Genomic DNA, 14,914 nt, shown 5'->3' on the forward strand with positions numbered 1-14,914 from the left:
GTTAAATAAATCACTGTTGAATTCATGACTAAAATGATACAACAAAAATAAAATGTCTTAAAATGTTTATTGACTTTTGCCCAGAAAAATATTATTCCCAAATTTTAAGGGTCTCCATTAGTAGATTCACTTTCTTCTGTAACAGAGATTTCCCTTTATTGGACATGAGTCTAATTGGCCACAAGAAAAAGGAGCAATGATAGAATCTGAATAGAAACCAGTATATTAGGAAGAGAATGATTTTCAAGTTTTCAGAAACAGTTTCCTCTTGTAAAAATACATCATTTGCTGGTTTACCCAAAAGTCAAACTACTGTGGGGAATGAAAGATCATTGAATTGAGTCAAGAGACATGGATTTCAGCACTGCTTCATCCACACACGGTTTGTGATCTTGGGCAAATCACCTGGTCCTCTGTGCCTCTGTTTCCTCACTGGTGAATTGGAATTCTCACTGTCTACCTCTTACCCACAGAGGCAGTGGCTTCATTAATTTGTTGTCAAGTGACTTTTACTTCATTCTAGGATCTTAAGAGATGAATTCAGGTAAGGTACTCTTAAGTGGAATGCTATTTAGTGGGTCTATACTCATTCTTTCTGAAATCAACAATTATTTGACAACTGACTACCAAAACTTGTTGTAAGGAACAAATAGCATAATGTATGCCAGAGTTTTTGCAAGATTAAAAACCACTAAGTGCTCAATATATCCTCACCCCTAATCCATGCCAAACCAGGGTACTCTGTAGAGGGGATCAGCAAGGCAACTAAAGGGACAACCATCCCCAGGGCATTAGCCCCTCCCACCATGCTAGCCTGGATTGTGTCACCAGGAAACACATGTGTTTGCAAGTATTAGAATTAGAAAATTAATTAAGCCATTCAACAAGCCTATTTGAACCATATACTACCTGCCAGATGCACTGCTCACTGCAGTGGATATTATAAGGTGAATTACTTGGGATCCCTGGGGATGGTTCCATCAACTTCTTTGTTTTAAGGAAACCCTGTGGAATGAGGACCCAGCAGGGAGTCTGAGGATCTAGGTCTTGCTACCTCTTACCAGCTGTGTGATTTTAGAGGAATCACATGACCTTTACAAACCTTCAACTTCTTCTCTAGGAAAGAGGACTAAATAGTAGCCATCCTACAAAGGGTTTTTGTTTGTTTTTTCCCCTATGAAGAAATGAGGCAAAGTAGATAACTAGCTTTGTAAACCTTAGAGCAATGTACAAATGACTCTAAGGGGAGCCTGGTTTTTATTATCCAAGGTCACAAAGCTCATTAAAGGGATCCTGGGAAAGTCAGACACCATAGACCCCGCTTTTCTGCTATGACCCCTGTGACCTTGAGCAACCTGGGGAAGAGGTAATTGAGCAGCAACTACTACTTCGGAAGAAACAAAATCAAAATATTGAAGCTATTGACTCACCTTAAGGCAGTAAGCAGTGCTTTGGTCTCTGACCTTTTTGCATCCTGGGGCAGTCAATAACCTGGCCACTAGATACAGCCTGCTACTGATTTTGATTTGGGAGTAGTTTAACCTTGAACTGAGCTCCAAGTAACCAAGGCAACAGGAAGTCAGCTTCTGCATCGCAGGAGTTGGAATCCATAAATCAAGTCCCTAATGCAAACACGGTGTGCAGGTAGAGGTTTGAGGGGATAAGTGGTCTATGAGAAATTACCTTTGAAAATGAGTGACTGTCCCTTGATAGGCTACAGCACAGTTTCAAAGACTTTTTTTTTTTTTAATTTATCAATAGAGGTCAATAGGTTATAGCTGAATGGTTTCATATAGGTTTAACTTCTTTTATTTCCTCTTAGCTCTTTCTCTTAATTATGAACAGATGTTGGATCCACAAAGTTATTAGCATTGTTATTTCCTCTTTTAAAACATACTGGCCTCCAAATAAGCAGACTTCAAACTTCAGTGTGTTGTCTTGGGGCCTAGGCATGTTCTGAACTTCACCAAGAGCGTTCAGTCTGCTTCCTGAAATTAGATAGTGATCCCTTGCCAGATCCAAGTCACCCCTTCCTTTTCTCATGCCCTGGTGTAAGCGGGGCGCTACATCTCAGTGGTCCAGCCAGTACAAGACTTTATTTGGATTCTTTTTTTTTTTTTTTTTGTGATCAAGCTCCAGCCTCTAAAATCTTCCTCCTATGGAGAGAGAGAAGCCAGGCTCATGCTGGGAAGAAACTCTCCAGATGTCCCGCCACTTTGGCCTCACACCCCACGGAGCATCAGCTGCCACCTGGAATGAAGGGAAACAAAGGCCTCCAGTGGCCACCTGCCCAGTGCCCTCTCCCAAGGAGCAGTCACCCGTTCCATCTCTCGAGACCTCTGCTCTCAGGCACATTTCATCAATTATTAAGTGTTCCTAGATTAGCCTTTGTTTAAAGTTTATCTAGTACTCTTGTCCATGTATGTTATTTCTGGGATGGTTTCCATTATCCTTCCGAAATCCAAAAATGAGTGAGAAAAAGTCAGGGCTGGTTTTGTGGTTTTTTTTTTTTTTTTTTTTCCCTTCTTCTTCTTCTTCAATTCGTTTCCTCCAACTGACAACTAGCAAGCAGTACTCTAATCTGGGAGATCTTAAATTATCTAGGGTTTTTGAAAAAGCCAAATAGTGACAATCTGAATGACAGAGTGTTTTAAGTGTCTTATTATGTTTAACATATTCTGTAACACAAACACTTGAGTAGCAAAGTATGCCCAATAGAGGTATGATCAGATCAACTTTAATGAGATGATGTGGACTGAGACTCATTTAGATCGCGAACATTTGCATGAAAATGGGTACATCTAAAATGATTTGAAATTGATTTTTTCCCAAGTGAGGGTTAAATATTCTTTTATTGCCTTCATTCCCCAAGCATATCATCATTTAAAGAAATACCTGCCCAACCTGTGTCCACAGGTACAAAGATGGCTTACCAGTGAGTTTTTCCAAAGGAGCAGTTATCCAATAGGTCTCTGATGGCTTAGAGCTCCAGAGACCTAGGGAGGGTCTGCCTGCCTCTATTCAAAGGGAATCACACATTTCAATGGTGCAGAAGACCAAAATAGAGAATTGTCATTAGGCTCCTGCCTGCAGTCCCTATCATCAGATTTGTTAGCAGCCAGGTGTTAAAATATATCAGTTATTCTACCCCAGTGCCCATACTCTGATAGATTTCTAGGTTTTTTCCCCAAACTATGTTTATTTTCTCTGTAGAAAAAGAAAGTTTAGCAAATGTTTATAGTTTTTAAAATATAACAATTAAGAAGCTAGAGACTAAAAGTGGACACTATCTTCTCCCCACCAATCTTCCCTGAGCTCTCCCTGCTCCAAGTCACCATTGCTGCTGTTTGGATGGATCTCCTTACAGATGATCCTCTATGCACCTTGAGTATATTAGATGTTTGTTCCTAGCCTGCCACTAGTACACTTGCATATTTTACCAGCTTCTATACACAAACGTATATAGGTAAACACACCTACACGTTTGTGTATCTCAGTGGTTGTGCCTTGCAATCTTTCTGTCATACAATTTGATATGTGTCTATTTTCACCTTCAAGATGCTATGAAATATAAAATCCAAAAAAAGCATAAATGGCATTGCTATTTATTTGTGGCATCTTAAGCAGGCGTTTCAGAGACCAGGGTGGTGAATGGCGTGAAGGTAAGAGTAGGCAAAGTAAAATATCAGTGTGGCTTTCTCCTTAGATTGTTACAGGTGCCTTTTCCAGGTATGATACTACAGAATCTGTATCCTCAGCATGAAATGGGTCTCAACAGACTGGGGTGGTGATTAGGTGTTAGAGAGTACTGCCAGGCAGACCAAGATGATCCTGGGTTTTGCATCTAGTTATCTAGAAACTTCCAGCTCTGACATTAAGAACAGTATGGGTTTATTCAGCTTTGCCTTAAGCTCTCAGAAATGTTTTCTTCTCATCTGTAAAATTGAGAAAACAGTAATATCCACACCACATGCTTCACGGGGTGGTCACAAGACCCAAGTGAAGCTGATCTCCCTGTGGCAGTGAGATAATGGTACTCAGCGAAGGTTGGTTGGGTTGGGAAAAAAGTGTCAAGAAATATGTGATAAAGCCTAGTTTGTTGTTGCTGCTGTCAGTGGCGTGTAGCCTACAGATGAAGAGACCCTGAATACCTGCCCCTTAGTTGGAGGGTCACTTGTTCACTTGTTTTGTAGCAGGAGAGATAGGAGGTGCCCAGAAATCCTTGGTTATGTCAGGAAAGAGAACTAAACCTTTGTTTACTGGTTAAATTTGGTTCTAAAGAAGCAACAGATTATAATAATTATGATATAAGTGATAATATGATATAAGTAATAATAATGATAATTATGATATAAGTAACAATGATGATGATTTAACAGTTACGTAGCATGGACTATATGATAGACATTGTTCTAAGCACTTTGTATTAATTGATTCATTGAATGCTCAAAACAATTACAACAAAATAGGACTTTTACCATTCCACTTTTTTTTTTTTTTTTTTTTGTACCAGGGATTGAACCCAGAGGCACTTAACCACATCCCCAGTCCTTTTTATTTATTAGTATTATTATTTTTATTTTGAGACAGGGTCTCATTAAGTTGCTTAGGGCATCACTAAGTTGCTGAGGCTGGCTTTGAGCTAGCAATCCTCCTGCCTCAGCCCCCTGAGCTGCTAAGAACCATTCCACTTTTACTATAAAAATGTAACACTTAAAACTCTAGGTTTAAAGCTTAGGGAGGTTAAGTAACTTGCTCTTGATTTCACAACTGCAAAGTGGCAGCATCTAGATTCAAGCTCAGGAACAAGGTTTTAGAATAGCTCACAAGAGTCTACCAGGCTTTTCAGCATCATCATGACAGGTCTTGGGATGGTTGTTAGACCCAGACCCTCAAAAGCCCCCGGTTCAGCTTGTCCTTAGCCTAGTAACTGTTGGGACTCACCAATCCCCACAATACATTTCCTGCTCCAGCAGGCTGGCTTTTTTTTTTTTTTTTTTTTTTTTTTTTTTCTTTTTAACGTGTATTACTTGTACATATTAATGGGATTCAGTGTGCTATTTTCACCTGTTCATACAATGCGCCCCACTTGAATACAGCCTTATTTTAGCCATTGTCTCCTTTTCTAGCCTCTAGTGACCACTATTCTACATTCGGGTCTGCATCTGACTTATTCCACTTAACATAATGTCCTCCGGTTCCATCCATCTGGCCGCAGATGACAGGATTTTATTCTTCTAGAATGAATAATAACCCATTGTGTATATACACCACATTGTCTTCGGCCACTCATCTGTCCAGGGCACCCAGGTTGATTCCCTCTGGATCCTGCCCATCCTCCTGTGTGCTCTCCTTGCTGCTCTAGCATGAGATCTGCAAAGCCTTGCCTCTCCTCTTAGGCTGATTTCTACAGCCTAAGAACCTTCCAAGTACCCACAACCAATGACACACAAGCTGTGCCCCGGCTTTTCCTTCTCATTTAGTCTCATGTCGCCAGCTGGAGGCAATGAGCAGTCTCACTGGGGTGGAAACCACAGGAACCCCTTTTATTCTGCATAGCATAACCTTTGTAAGGATGGGTTGCTTGATCTTCCAGAGGCTAAAGGGGGCCTGAAACATATACTCCTTCGCTAGGCCTGTGCCCAGCTCCCACTTCCGGGTAGCCGACCTGGAATGTCACCACTCCTTACCTCAGCCACAAAACCAGGCATAGCCGTGGCTATTTCTTTTCCTTCAAATTTTCTACAATGTCATTTTTTTGTACCCAAAGGAGGTCAAATCACTGTACTATTTCCCGGGATCATATTTAGATTTTGTCATTCATCATCCTATTCCTTTAAATCGACTGCAGGTTTTGGGTTGTTTTTTAGGGATGCCAAGTCCCCACTTAAAAGTGGACCAGACAACAGTGCATAGTAAGAACGAGGGCTCAGTGTCCACCGTGATGACCAGGAAGAAGCCAGCTGTGGTGGACAGTGTTGCCATTCCACCCACCCCGATGTTATCTCTCCTCGCCGCATCCGCTGCAACGTCAGATGCAGGTGAGTACTGTTCAAATGCCTTGGGTCACCACCATGAAGATGGGGGAGAAGAAGGCCCACTAGGAATGACCTGTTGAGTGCAGGTAAGGCTTCTCTGTTGAGCCAACCACCCACTGACACTGAGAAAGGGGGCAGTTCAGCACTGGATTTTGCTCATGGGAAGAGGTCAAAGAAAAGCAGATTAGCATGGCACCTGGAGGTAGGAACTGTCTCTAAAACTTTCCAGTTCATTCTAATACTGGTCCAGTGAGGACCAACTAAATGGTAACAATATCAATTCCTCTTTATTAAGCCTTATTAATCGTCTGCATTCAAGAGTCTTCTGCACATTATCTATATATCTTGCAAAGAACTCTTACTTCTGTCCTCATTCTCAGAAGAAGAAACTAAGAGGGGAGAAACTGGCCCTGCCACCTGAGGACAGTCAGGATCCCAATGCCCATACTCTCCCATCCTGCATTTCACCTCCCCGTCTGCTCATCACTATTGAAAAATGATAGTCACTGAGTGTCCCTGAGGCACTGATACGTTCCACCCTACAATTCCACCAACTCCTCAGCCATTACCAGAGTCCTCAACAGTAGTTGAATTCCTTATTCAGATATCCTGAGTCCTCTGCCGCCTGACCCCTTCTGTCTCCTCCCTGTTCTACATGCCACACCATCTCCTACCAGCCAACCACAGTTTACCAAGCTCACCTCTGCCACCAGGAGCACAGGCCTTGGATGTGTCTTAACACTTGTACTTGGGGACACTCTTGCTTCTCACTTACATCCTGTATTTCTTCAAGGCCCAGCCAGTCATGACTCTGCAAACACCTTTAGTGTCCAGTGTCTCTACTATGCATTTATCATCTTCTTAGAGACAGCATTAGAAAAGGTCTCCTATTTAATGTCTCCCCTGTAACAAAGTTGTACACAATGAAAGGGCAAGGTCCATGGATTTGATTCTTGCTCTCTTCATGGAATGCAGAACAAAGAACATTCCATTGATGTCTGCTGAATAAATACATTGATAAATGGGGTACGCCTGCTACAGCATTTAAAAATGCCTGTCGTGATCAGAAACCCAAGAGGAGACTCATTATTGATATTCACTCTGAACTCATCTTCTCATTCAGCAGGTGGCTTTAGGCAGAGAACTTGTCTATATAACCACCTCCTTGGTGGAAATCACTGGTAACCAGAAAATGAGCCCAATTAAAACAACAGAAAGAAATACTTGGAATGACGCTTCCCAAATTGAGTTCAGCAAAATATTGGCAGATGTTCTTGTGAAATGTTATTTTTGTTGTGAAGCGAGAGTAGGTAATGCTATTTTCCTTCCTGCAGGGCTTTTCCGGGTCTTTGAATGACCTGTACTCATTGTCAGCCCCTGGGAGGGGAGGCACAGAATTCCACAATCTTATTTGACCACATGATTTGTTTTTCTGGGACTCTCTCCATTCATTTGGAAAATCTTGCTCTGAATGAATGGGATCATGAACATGCCTTTACACATTCTGTGTGAAGTAAAAATTTTTGGTAGAAATGGCAGGTAAATGATGTCAGCAAGAAGAAGTCAAAGGAAGGAAAGTCATGGAAGAATGGGGGAGGCCACCCCCAAGGCTTGACAGACTGGTAGCACCTTTGTGAAAGGGGGGAGGGAGCCATGTAGGCAGACTTCCGGAAATGGAAACTGGCACCATAACTGAAACTCTGGGAAGAGATCACTGACCTAAAGCAAAAGATTTGGGGTGTGGGTTTCACTACCAACCCTGCTAATTTCTTATCCAACCTTGTCCATACAGGAGGTCTCCCTTTGTGGCTTCAGAAATTAACCTGTTCTGCCTTTGTACCCCAAGCATAAATATTTTCTGGGGGACAAAGATAGTTGGTCCCTCAGTTTTCTACCTGCACTCTTTCCACTCAATGTGAGTGACAGCATTCATGCTTATATACACTTGCCTCCCCTGCTTGTACCCAGTAATTGACAAACGTGCTGAGCAGGCGCAAGAAACAGGTGGGTATTAGACTTTTAAACCTGCCTCTCCCGTAGTCAGAGCTGAGCCAAAACTCTCTTGTTTCAGGATGCAGGAACAGGCTGTTTAGTTTTGGCAATACTAAAAATGAGACCCTCATGAGAATTGTACAGATTTGGTTCATTTCCGGATCTCAGGCTGCCGAGCAGAACTTTGGGGGGAAAACAAGCCAGAGATCTCCCCAGGTGCTGGAAGCCAGACCTTCCTGAGATTTCGCTCCCCACAGATAAACGGTTTCCCACAAACCTGAGAGAGTTGGGAACACACCAGCTGGGCTTTTATCCAATGCTCTGTTTCACATGTGAAGGAACGGATGCCTCCTGAGATTCACAGATTTGCCTGAGGTCATACTATTGGATAGGAACCCAAATTTTCTGATTTACTGGCTGATTTATAGTCAAACCCCACTTCTGTCATAGGCCAAACATGAGCAAAGGCAGATTTCTTTCTAACTATGAACCCCTACTTCTTTGGAGAATAGTCTGATGGAATAGATAGCACTAACCAAAAACAAGTTCCTGCATTTGATTTCATTTAATTGGGTGCAATAGCCATATATCTATTTCTGATGAGACCCTTCACTTGATTTTTGTTTTCTTTAGCATGCCTGCCTTCATTTCCACTATAAGCAAAGTAATTTACAAGTACTTCTGGCTTTATGCAGAAATCAATTTATTGATAGCCTATTTCCTAACATTTCTATAGTATAGTTCTGAGGAAGTAGACAACATCGGGGCCAGCGGGAGGAAGAAAAATTAGACTAAGTGGAATGCAAAGCAAAATTCTTTAAAGAAGTCACTTAGAGATAAGAAGATACTGAAATAATACAATTAACTAAAAATTTCTTTTATTTAAAAATAATGAATGTGAAAGTTCCTAGCACAGTGCCTGACATGTAGTAAATACTCGATAAATAATCTCTGCATGAAATGAATGGTGGAGAGTCAGGAGCTGTATGCCTCTGCAGTACTGAGCATGATGGAAGATGTCGGAGGACATACTCAATCTTTTTTATTTTTAGTGGGGGTGGTGGATTCTATGGATTGAACTCAGGTACTCCACCACTGAGTCACATCCCAAGTCCTATTTTGTATTTTATTTAGAGTCAGGATCTCACTGAGTTACTTAGTGCCTTGTCCTTGCTGAGGCTGGCTTTGAAATCAAGATCCTCCTGCCTCAGCCTCCAGAGCCAATGGGATTCCAGGCATGCCTCGCCGTGCAACATACTTAGTCTTGAAAGTACTTAACAATCAAACGGAAAACAATTGACAGGTACATTGGAGGCTGTTGGTAGATACTTGCCAAATAATCAATCTGAGTCCAAACAGTCATTTTCCAAACATCCAATCTTTGGCAAATGTTTTAAAAGGAACATTTCTCACCTTGTTTTATAAGCAATATGATATGGGAGAAATGGGTGAGTGTGACTAAAGAGCTTACAAGACTGTCCTAACCTAAGTGCAGGAGGAGTACTTGGACATGTACGTGAACCAGGGACTAACCCCAACCCCATGAATGTTTTTAAGGCACTTTTTTAGTTTCGCAGAATCTGAGCTGCTTACTGATTATGAAGTTATTGATTTGTTGGAGGGACAGCAGGGAAGACATAGGAGAGTGTGGCCACTAAACACATGTCAGTTCATGAGCTACTGGGAGAGTGGGAAGGGGAGGGAGGGACGGCAGTGGCTGCCACCAGAGCTCCAGCAGGTCAGCCTGAATGATCAAACTGCTCAATGGCTATTGATCTGCTACAATCCCCTGGCACAGCAAAGGAGGTCTGATTCAGGGGAGCACCACATCATTATTGTAAGTAATTAGGGCTAATGCAGTAAAAGCTTCAATAAAGTTTGTTCAAAGTGATGCATAATTTGAAACAACTTCTGTAACACTTGCCCAATAATGATTTTATAACCATATTAGATAATCCATACCTGAATAAGTCAGGCTAATTTTTCTTGTCTTCTATATATTGAACTAACTTCTCAGAGAGGTCATGCAATGGTATACAGAATTTATGACTTCATTCTGAGGCATGTGATTTTCTTCTTCCCTTGTATTTAGGATGAAACTATATTAGTAGGTGCGATCCAAATTGTAATAAGAACTCTAAAACATCAAAGAAACAAAAACTGTTATGATTTTGCATCTGAAAGTCTAGATTAGGAGTAACGGGAAATCAAATATATCCTTTTTGTTCTCTCTGTCTCTCTCTGGCTCTCTTCCTCTCTCTCTCATGCGCGCACACGCATGCACACACACACACACACACACACACCAATATTATTCTCTCATCTTTAGTCCAAGGACGAAAAAAAGACATGTATTCAGGATGCTGTCAGTGAACCTCCAGGGCTCTGAGGGAACAGAGTAGACTGAGCACAGTTCTAAGGTTCTATAGGTTTTATCTCAAGGCTAATCCATCAAACTATATAATCTGCCTTGTATAAAAATACCAGAGCCCCTAAATGAGTGAATATATTTAAACTTAAGAAGTCTATTAAATTTTTAGGCATTTTTGCTTCTCATGACTGAGACTGATATTAGGTAAGCTGGTTTAACCAAACTTCTTTAAGCCCAATCAACATCACGTCCACCTATAATCAAGATGCATTAAATACCTTTTCAAATAATGGCATGAATTCTTAATTCTACTGAAATCTAATTAAGTCCAGTGTGCCAGGAACTGGAGAAGACGGATGATGAAAATTGTGTCTAATGCCCAATTCTATGATGCCTGGTCCTTCTCTTCATCAACTGCCATCTGTGAGGAGGGTCCCAAAATAGCAAAATAATATCTGGGTGCAAGAAAGCAAAGAATAGGAATTTAAGAATTGAACAATCATTTTTCCACTTGCATTTTTAGCCTTACGTGGAATCATGGCCTAACACTCCTAACCAAAATAACAAGTAAATTCAGCCAAAAGTCTTGTCTTTCAGAAGTACCAAAAAAGAGAAAATGAAAGTGAACTTTAATAGGATTTGAAATATCTCAGAGGTATAAATATATATATTGAAGAAATTTTCAAATTGTGAATTAAATTCCTATGAACCTAGACTAATTGATTAAAATATACAGTACAAAATGGGAAAAGATCCAGAGAAAATAACTTAATTTTAAAAACATTGTTCAAGTTATATGAAAAATACTCTACCCATAGACACGTGCAGGAGCATCATAAAATAAGTCTGCGTGCAGAAAGCTTTGCTAGAAGCGTCAGGCTCAGAACCTCTGCCCTCCCTTCCCTCTGGGCCACTAGATTCCCAGCGGGGGTGGCAGCTGCTGTTCTTCCTGAGGCCCCATCACACAAAAGCCTTTCTGAAAAACCTCCATAATTATTGTTATTCTTACCCCAGAAGAGTAAACTCTTTTCTGGTTTACCTGAACATCCTAAATCACCTGAGCTATTTCTGTGGCCTATAAGGCTGTACCAATTTTAGGGAAGCATCTAATTCTCCAGAGTCTGGTCTCTGCTTTCCACTGGGCCTCATCTTGGAAATCCCAGCCAGCACAAACCTCTTTTGGATCTCCACTGTCAGAGCATGATTTTTAAGGGACCCATATCAAAACTTCACACAGCTTCACACATGCTACACAGGTAGCATGCTGGTAAAGTTGGTCCGAAAGTAAAGTAGAGGAATGGGCATCGTAGAAAGGGAGGCATTGGAGAAAGCATGTCAGTTAAGATTGTTCAGTTAACATCCTACTAAGCAATAAAAGCATAACCTCTAGGCTTATCTTTCCTACCAGAAAAATATTTTTTTTTGCTGGGCAAAAACCTCCAAGTTAACATAGAGACTGGTAGGTTCTGGCCCTTGAGTCTGTAGCAGATAGTAAGTCCAGCAGCTCAAATCTCCCTAGCTAATTATCAGTCCTCAGGCAGACATGGTGGATGAGTGAAAGGATTTGCATCCTTCACTTACCTTGTTGCTAAGTTTGGGCTTGTTTTACCACGGGATGCTCCAGTTGAAAATGTGTTCTTGCTTGAGATTGCCTGTACCTACAGTGGGGTGATCTCAGACCTCTGTGTTCATGTCTAAAATGAGGAGAAAGTACCGCCCAGTGGGGGGGACTGTGGTGGGGAACACGTGAGATAACATTTGTGAAAGTCTTAGAAAAGTAGCTTACCATGTATAGCAAGAGCTCAGCCAATGGAGTTGTTGTTGCTGATATCATTATTATTATCTGCTTTCTGTCTGGAATGTTTTTCTCTTCCATACTTACCCTTTGCCATTTGATTGCCTGATTCATGCGTGATCTCCGAGTCTCAGCATATGTGTCTTCAGTTCTGAGACACTCATTTTAAGAACTGTTCCAAGGTCAAGTTGGGTGCCACAGTCTCAGTGCTTATAGTAGAGTGTGTCTGTGCCTGTGCCCACTTCTGTGTCCTACACTGGGCTGGAAAATCATCCTCTCTACAGTCAGACCTTAGTTAACTTTGAAACTCCAACCCCTAGCGCTGAGTTGGGCAAACAACAGATAATCATTTAGTATAGATCAAATGGATTGGGTAACAACTGCTGCCTGCACAAAACAGCTTAGTATAATGCAAATATCCACTCTAATACTATATTTATTAGGAAGACAATGCTTTCCCTTTATTTTCCATAACAGCACCAAAAACAAACCATCCCCAGGATGCTTAGCCGAGGGTGAAACCAGGAAGGGACTTGGGGCCCTCCAGTCTCCTTGTTCAACGATGGCAGTCCTGCCCCAGGTTAATCCCCCAGGGCATCCTCGGGGGAAATTATTTTTAGGTAAAGAGTCAGCCCATGAGACACTGCATGCACAATACAAGAGTGTGTGTTTTCAGAGAAAAGCAGGGGAAATGAACATGTGAGATGCCTGTCTTCACTCAGGTTTCTGGAATTTTTAGGATGAGCTACTCAGTAAAGGACTGGAGATTACATTGACCTATGCCATACTTGAATTTTTTTATATGTGATGGTCTTCCACAGTGACTGGAACACTGACTTCCCTCAGCAGTGACCGTTTCCTGTTTAGATTTTGTCATAGTTGATGAGTCTTGAGCATCCCACAGATTCCTAGTTCCTTAGAACACAGGGAACAAAAATAAGAGAAATAAAAATCAAGAATGCTGCTATTGAGCAATTCACAATCCTTTTATGGTGCCAAGAACCTTGTGCAGAACTGGGCACATAGTAGGTACTCAGTAAACACACCTGGACTTAATTTAGCTAATTATTTTCTCTCCAGAAGTGAGATTTTTTTTTTTTTTTTTTTTCATAAGACAGGTTTAATGACAGGTTGGAAAGTGCCGGATCCATGAGAAGTTTAACTCAATTTATCTTCTCTGAATGCTTCATACAGATTACACTCCCAACCACCTCGTGCCACAGTCAGACCCTCTTAAAAATAGAGTAATGATAATAATACACTTTATCTTCTTCCCAGTGATGGTATCATTCACACCTCCATTGAAGCCCAGCGGGAGGTTTGGCTGGGAGGCCTCGGTCGCAGGGGGAGTCAGGTGCGATTATTGTAATGAGCCGCCACACTCCGCGAAATGCCGAGAAGAAAACCTCCCATACGTGAAGCGATTTCTATTAAGATACTCATTTTAAATCAAATATTCAAGCTCTTCTTTATAAATGGGAGAGAATGAAAGGAGATTCTTCCACGGGCAGATTTTATTTAGCAAAAGAACGAGAGAGAGCAAATATTTTATGATCAGTTCTGAGATGAAAGTTCGGAGCCTGCCTTGTTCACCGGCTCTTTCCATTTCCGGAAATCTAATTAAATTGTTGGTTTAATGGTAGCGAGATAATTTAGTGGCGACTGAAAGCAGCTATGTTAATGAGAAGGGGCATAGTGCTTTGTGTTTCCTGTAATTAATGGAGAGTTTTTTTGAAAAACTTCCTGGTTCCAGTGAAGCTGGTATGGCAAGCCCAGCTGTGGAGACCCAGGCAAAGTCTTTCCCGCTCATTGCTGCAGAAGTAGCCTCAGGCATTGTGGAAGAACCGTGCAATGACTGTCATTAAGTATGATCTTGAGTGGTCCAGGCAGCCTGTAGTCAAGTCTAAGAGCATAGAGTCAGCAAGAGGCTCAGAGAGAAAGGAGATAGAGAAAGAGTAGAGTAAGGATTAAAAGACTGGTAATACCAGAGAGAGAGACAGATGGACAGACAGACGGGATCACTTACCCTTCGGCCCTCCTTCCTACCCCTGGGAGGCACTGGAGTGATCCCAGGAGATCTTCTCGGGGCCTCCTCCTGTTGCTTCCACTGGAGTAGACTAAACAAGACTGGTCTGGAATGGACTAGAAGGGACCTTTGCCAACCACCTCATGTTGCAGATGAGTAAATCAAGCCCAGAGAGGTTACAAATATTACCTGATCAGAAATTGGAAACCTGGATCCTTTCTGCCCACCATAGCATGGAAAGGTAAAAACTGGCTTTGGAACTCAAGATCAGGGTCATTGTGGAGTTCTCCTTACAATACCACAGTATTTATTCCCTTAGGTAAGTTCCCGGGTCTGAGGGAGACTTTCTGAGTCCCCTTTCCTCATCAGTGAAAGGAGGAGAATAATGTCTGCCTTTTAAGCAGTAGCAAGAAGGAAATGGAGAACTCCAATGACATATTCAAAACTTAAGGGCCCTGCTCATGTCAAATATTAAGTCACATCATGTCATGCTTTAATCATGTGAAGTCATAATTTGGTCATGTATGACTCAGATCGTAACATCCTTTAGTAAACTATGTCCTCACTTCCCCCACACCCACATATCCTTATCACAGGGCATAGTCCAAGCTCCCTGTTCTTGAGGGTATTAGTTACTACATCAAACCTCTTGCTCAAACATGGTAAGTATGCAAACTGTTAAACTGTTTCCA

At 41.6% G+C, this 14,914-nt stretch overlaps 1 protein-coding gene across 8 annotated transcripts in view; it reads left to right on the top strand.

Annotated features, from left to right (window-relative positions):
- SETBP1 (SET binding protein 1) overlaps positions 1-14,914 on the top strand; it is a 354,347-nt gene that overhangs the window by 319,810 nt on the left and 19,623 nt on the right. For 7 of the 8 annotated variants that reach the window (XM_079109076.1, XM_079109078.1, XM_079109077.1 and 4 more), the window contains 2 exons: positions 2,134-2,349; positions 5,871-6,041. In XM_079109076.1, coding sequence (XP_078965202.1) covers positions 2,134-2,349; positions 5,871-6,041 — 387 coding nt within the window. The remainder of the gene's footprint in view (positions 1-2,133; positions 2,350-5,870; positions 6,042-14,914) is intronic. The other variant, XM_079109081.1, reaches the window with a different exon arrangement.

The sequence above is a fragment of the Sciurus vulgaris genome, assembly GCF_902686455.1.
Source record: "Sciurus vulgaris genome assembly, chromosome: 13".
Lineage (NCBI taxonomy): Eukaryota > Metazoa > Chordata > Mammalia > Rodentia > Sciuridae > Sciurus > Sciurus vulgaris.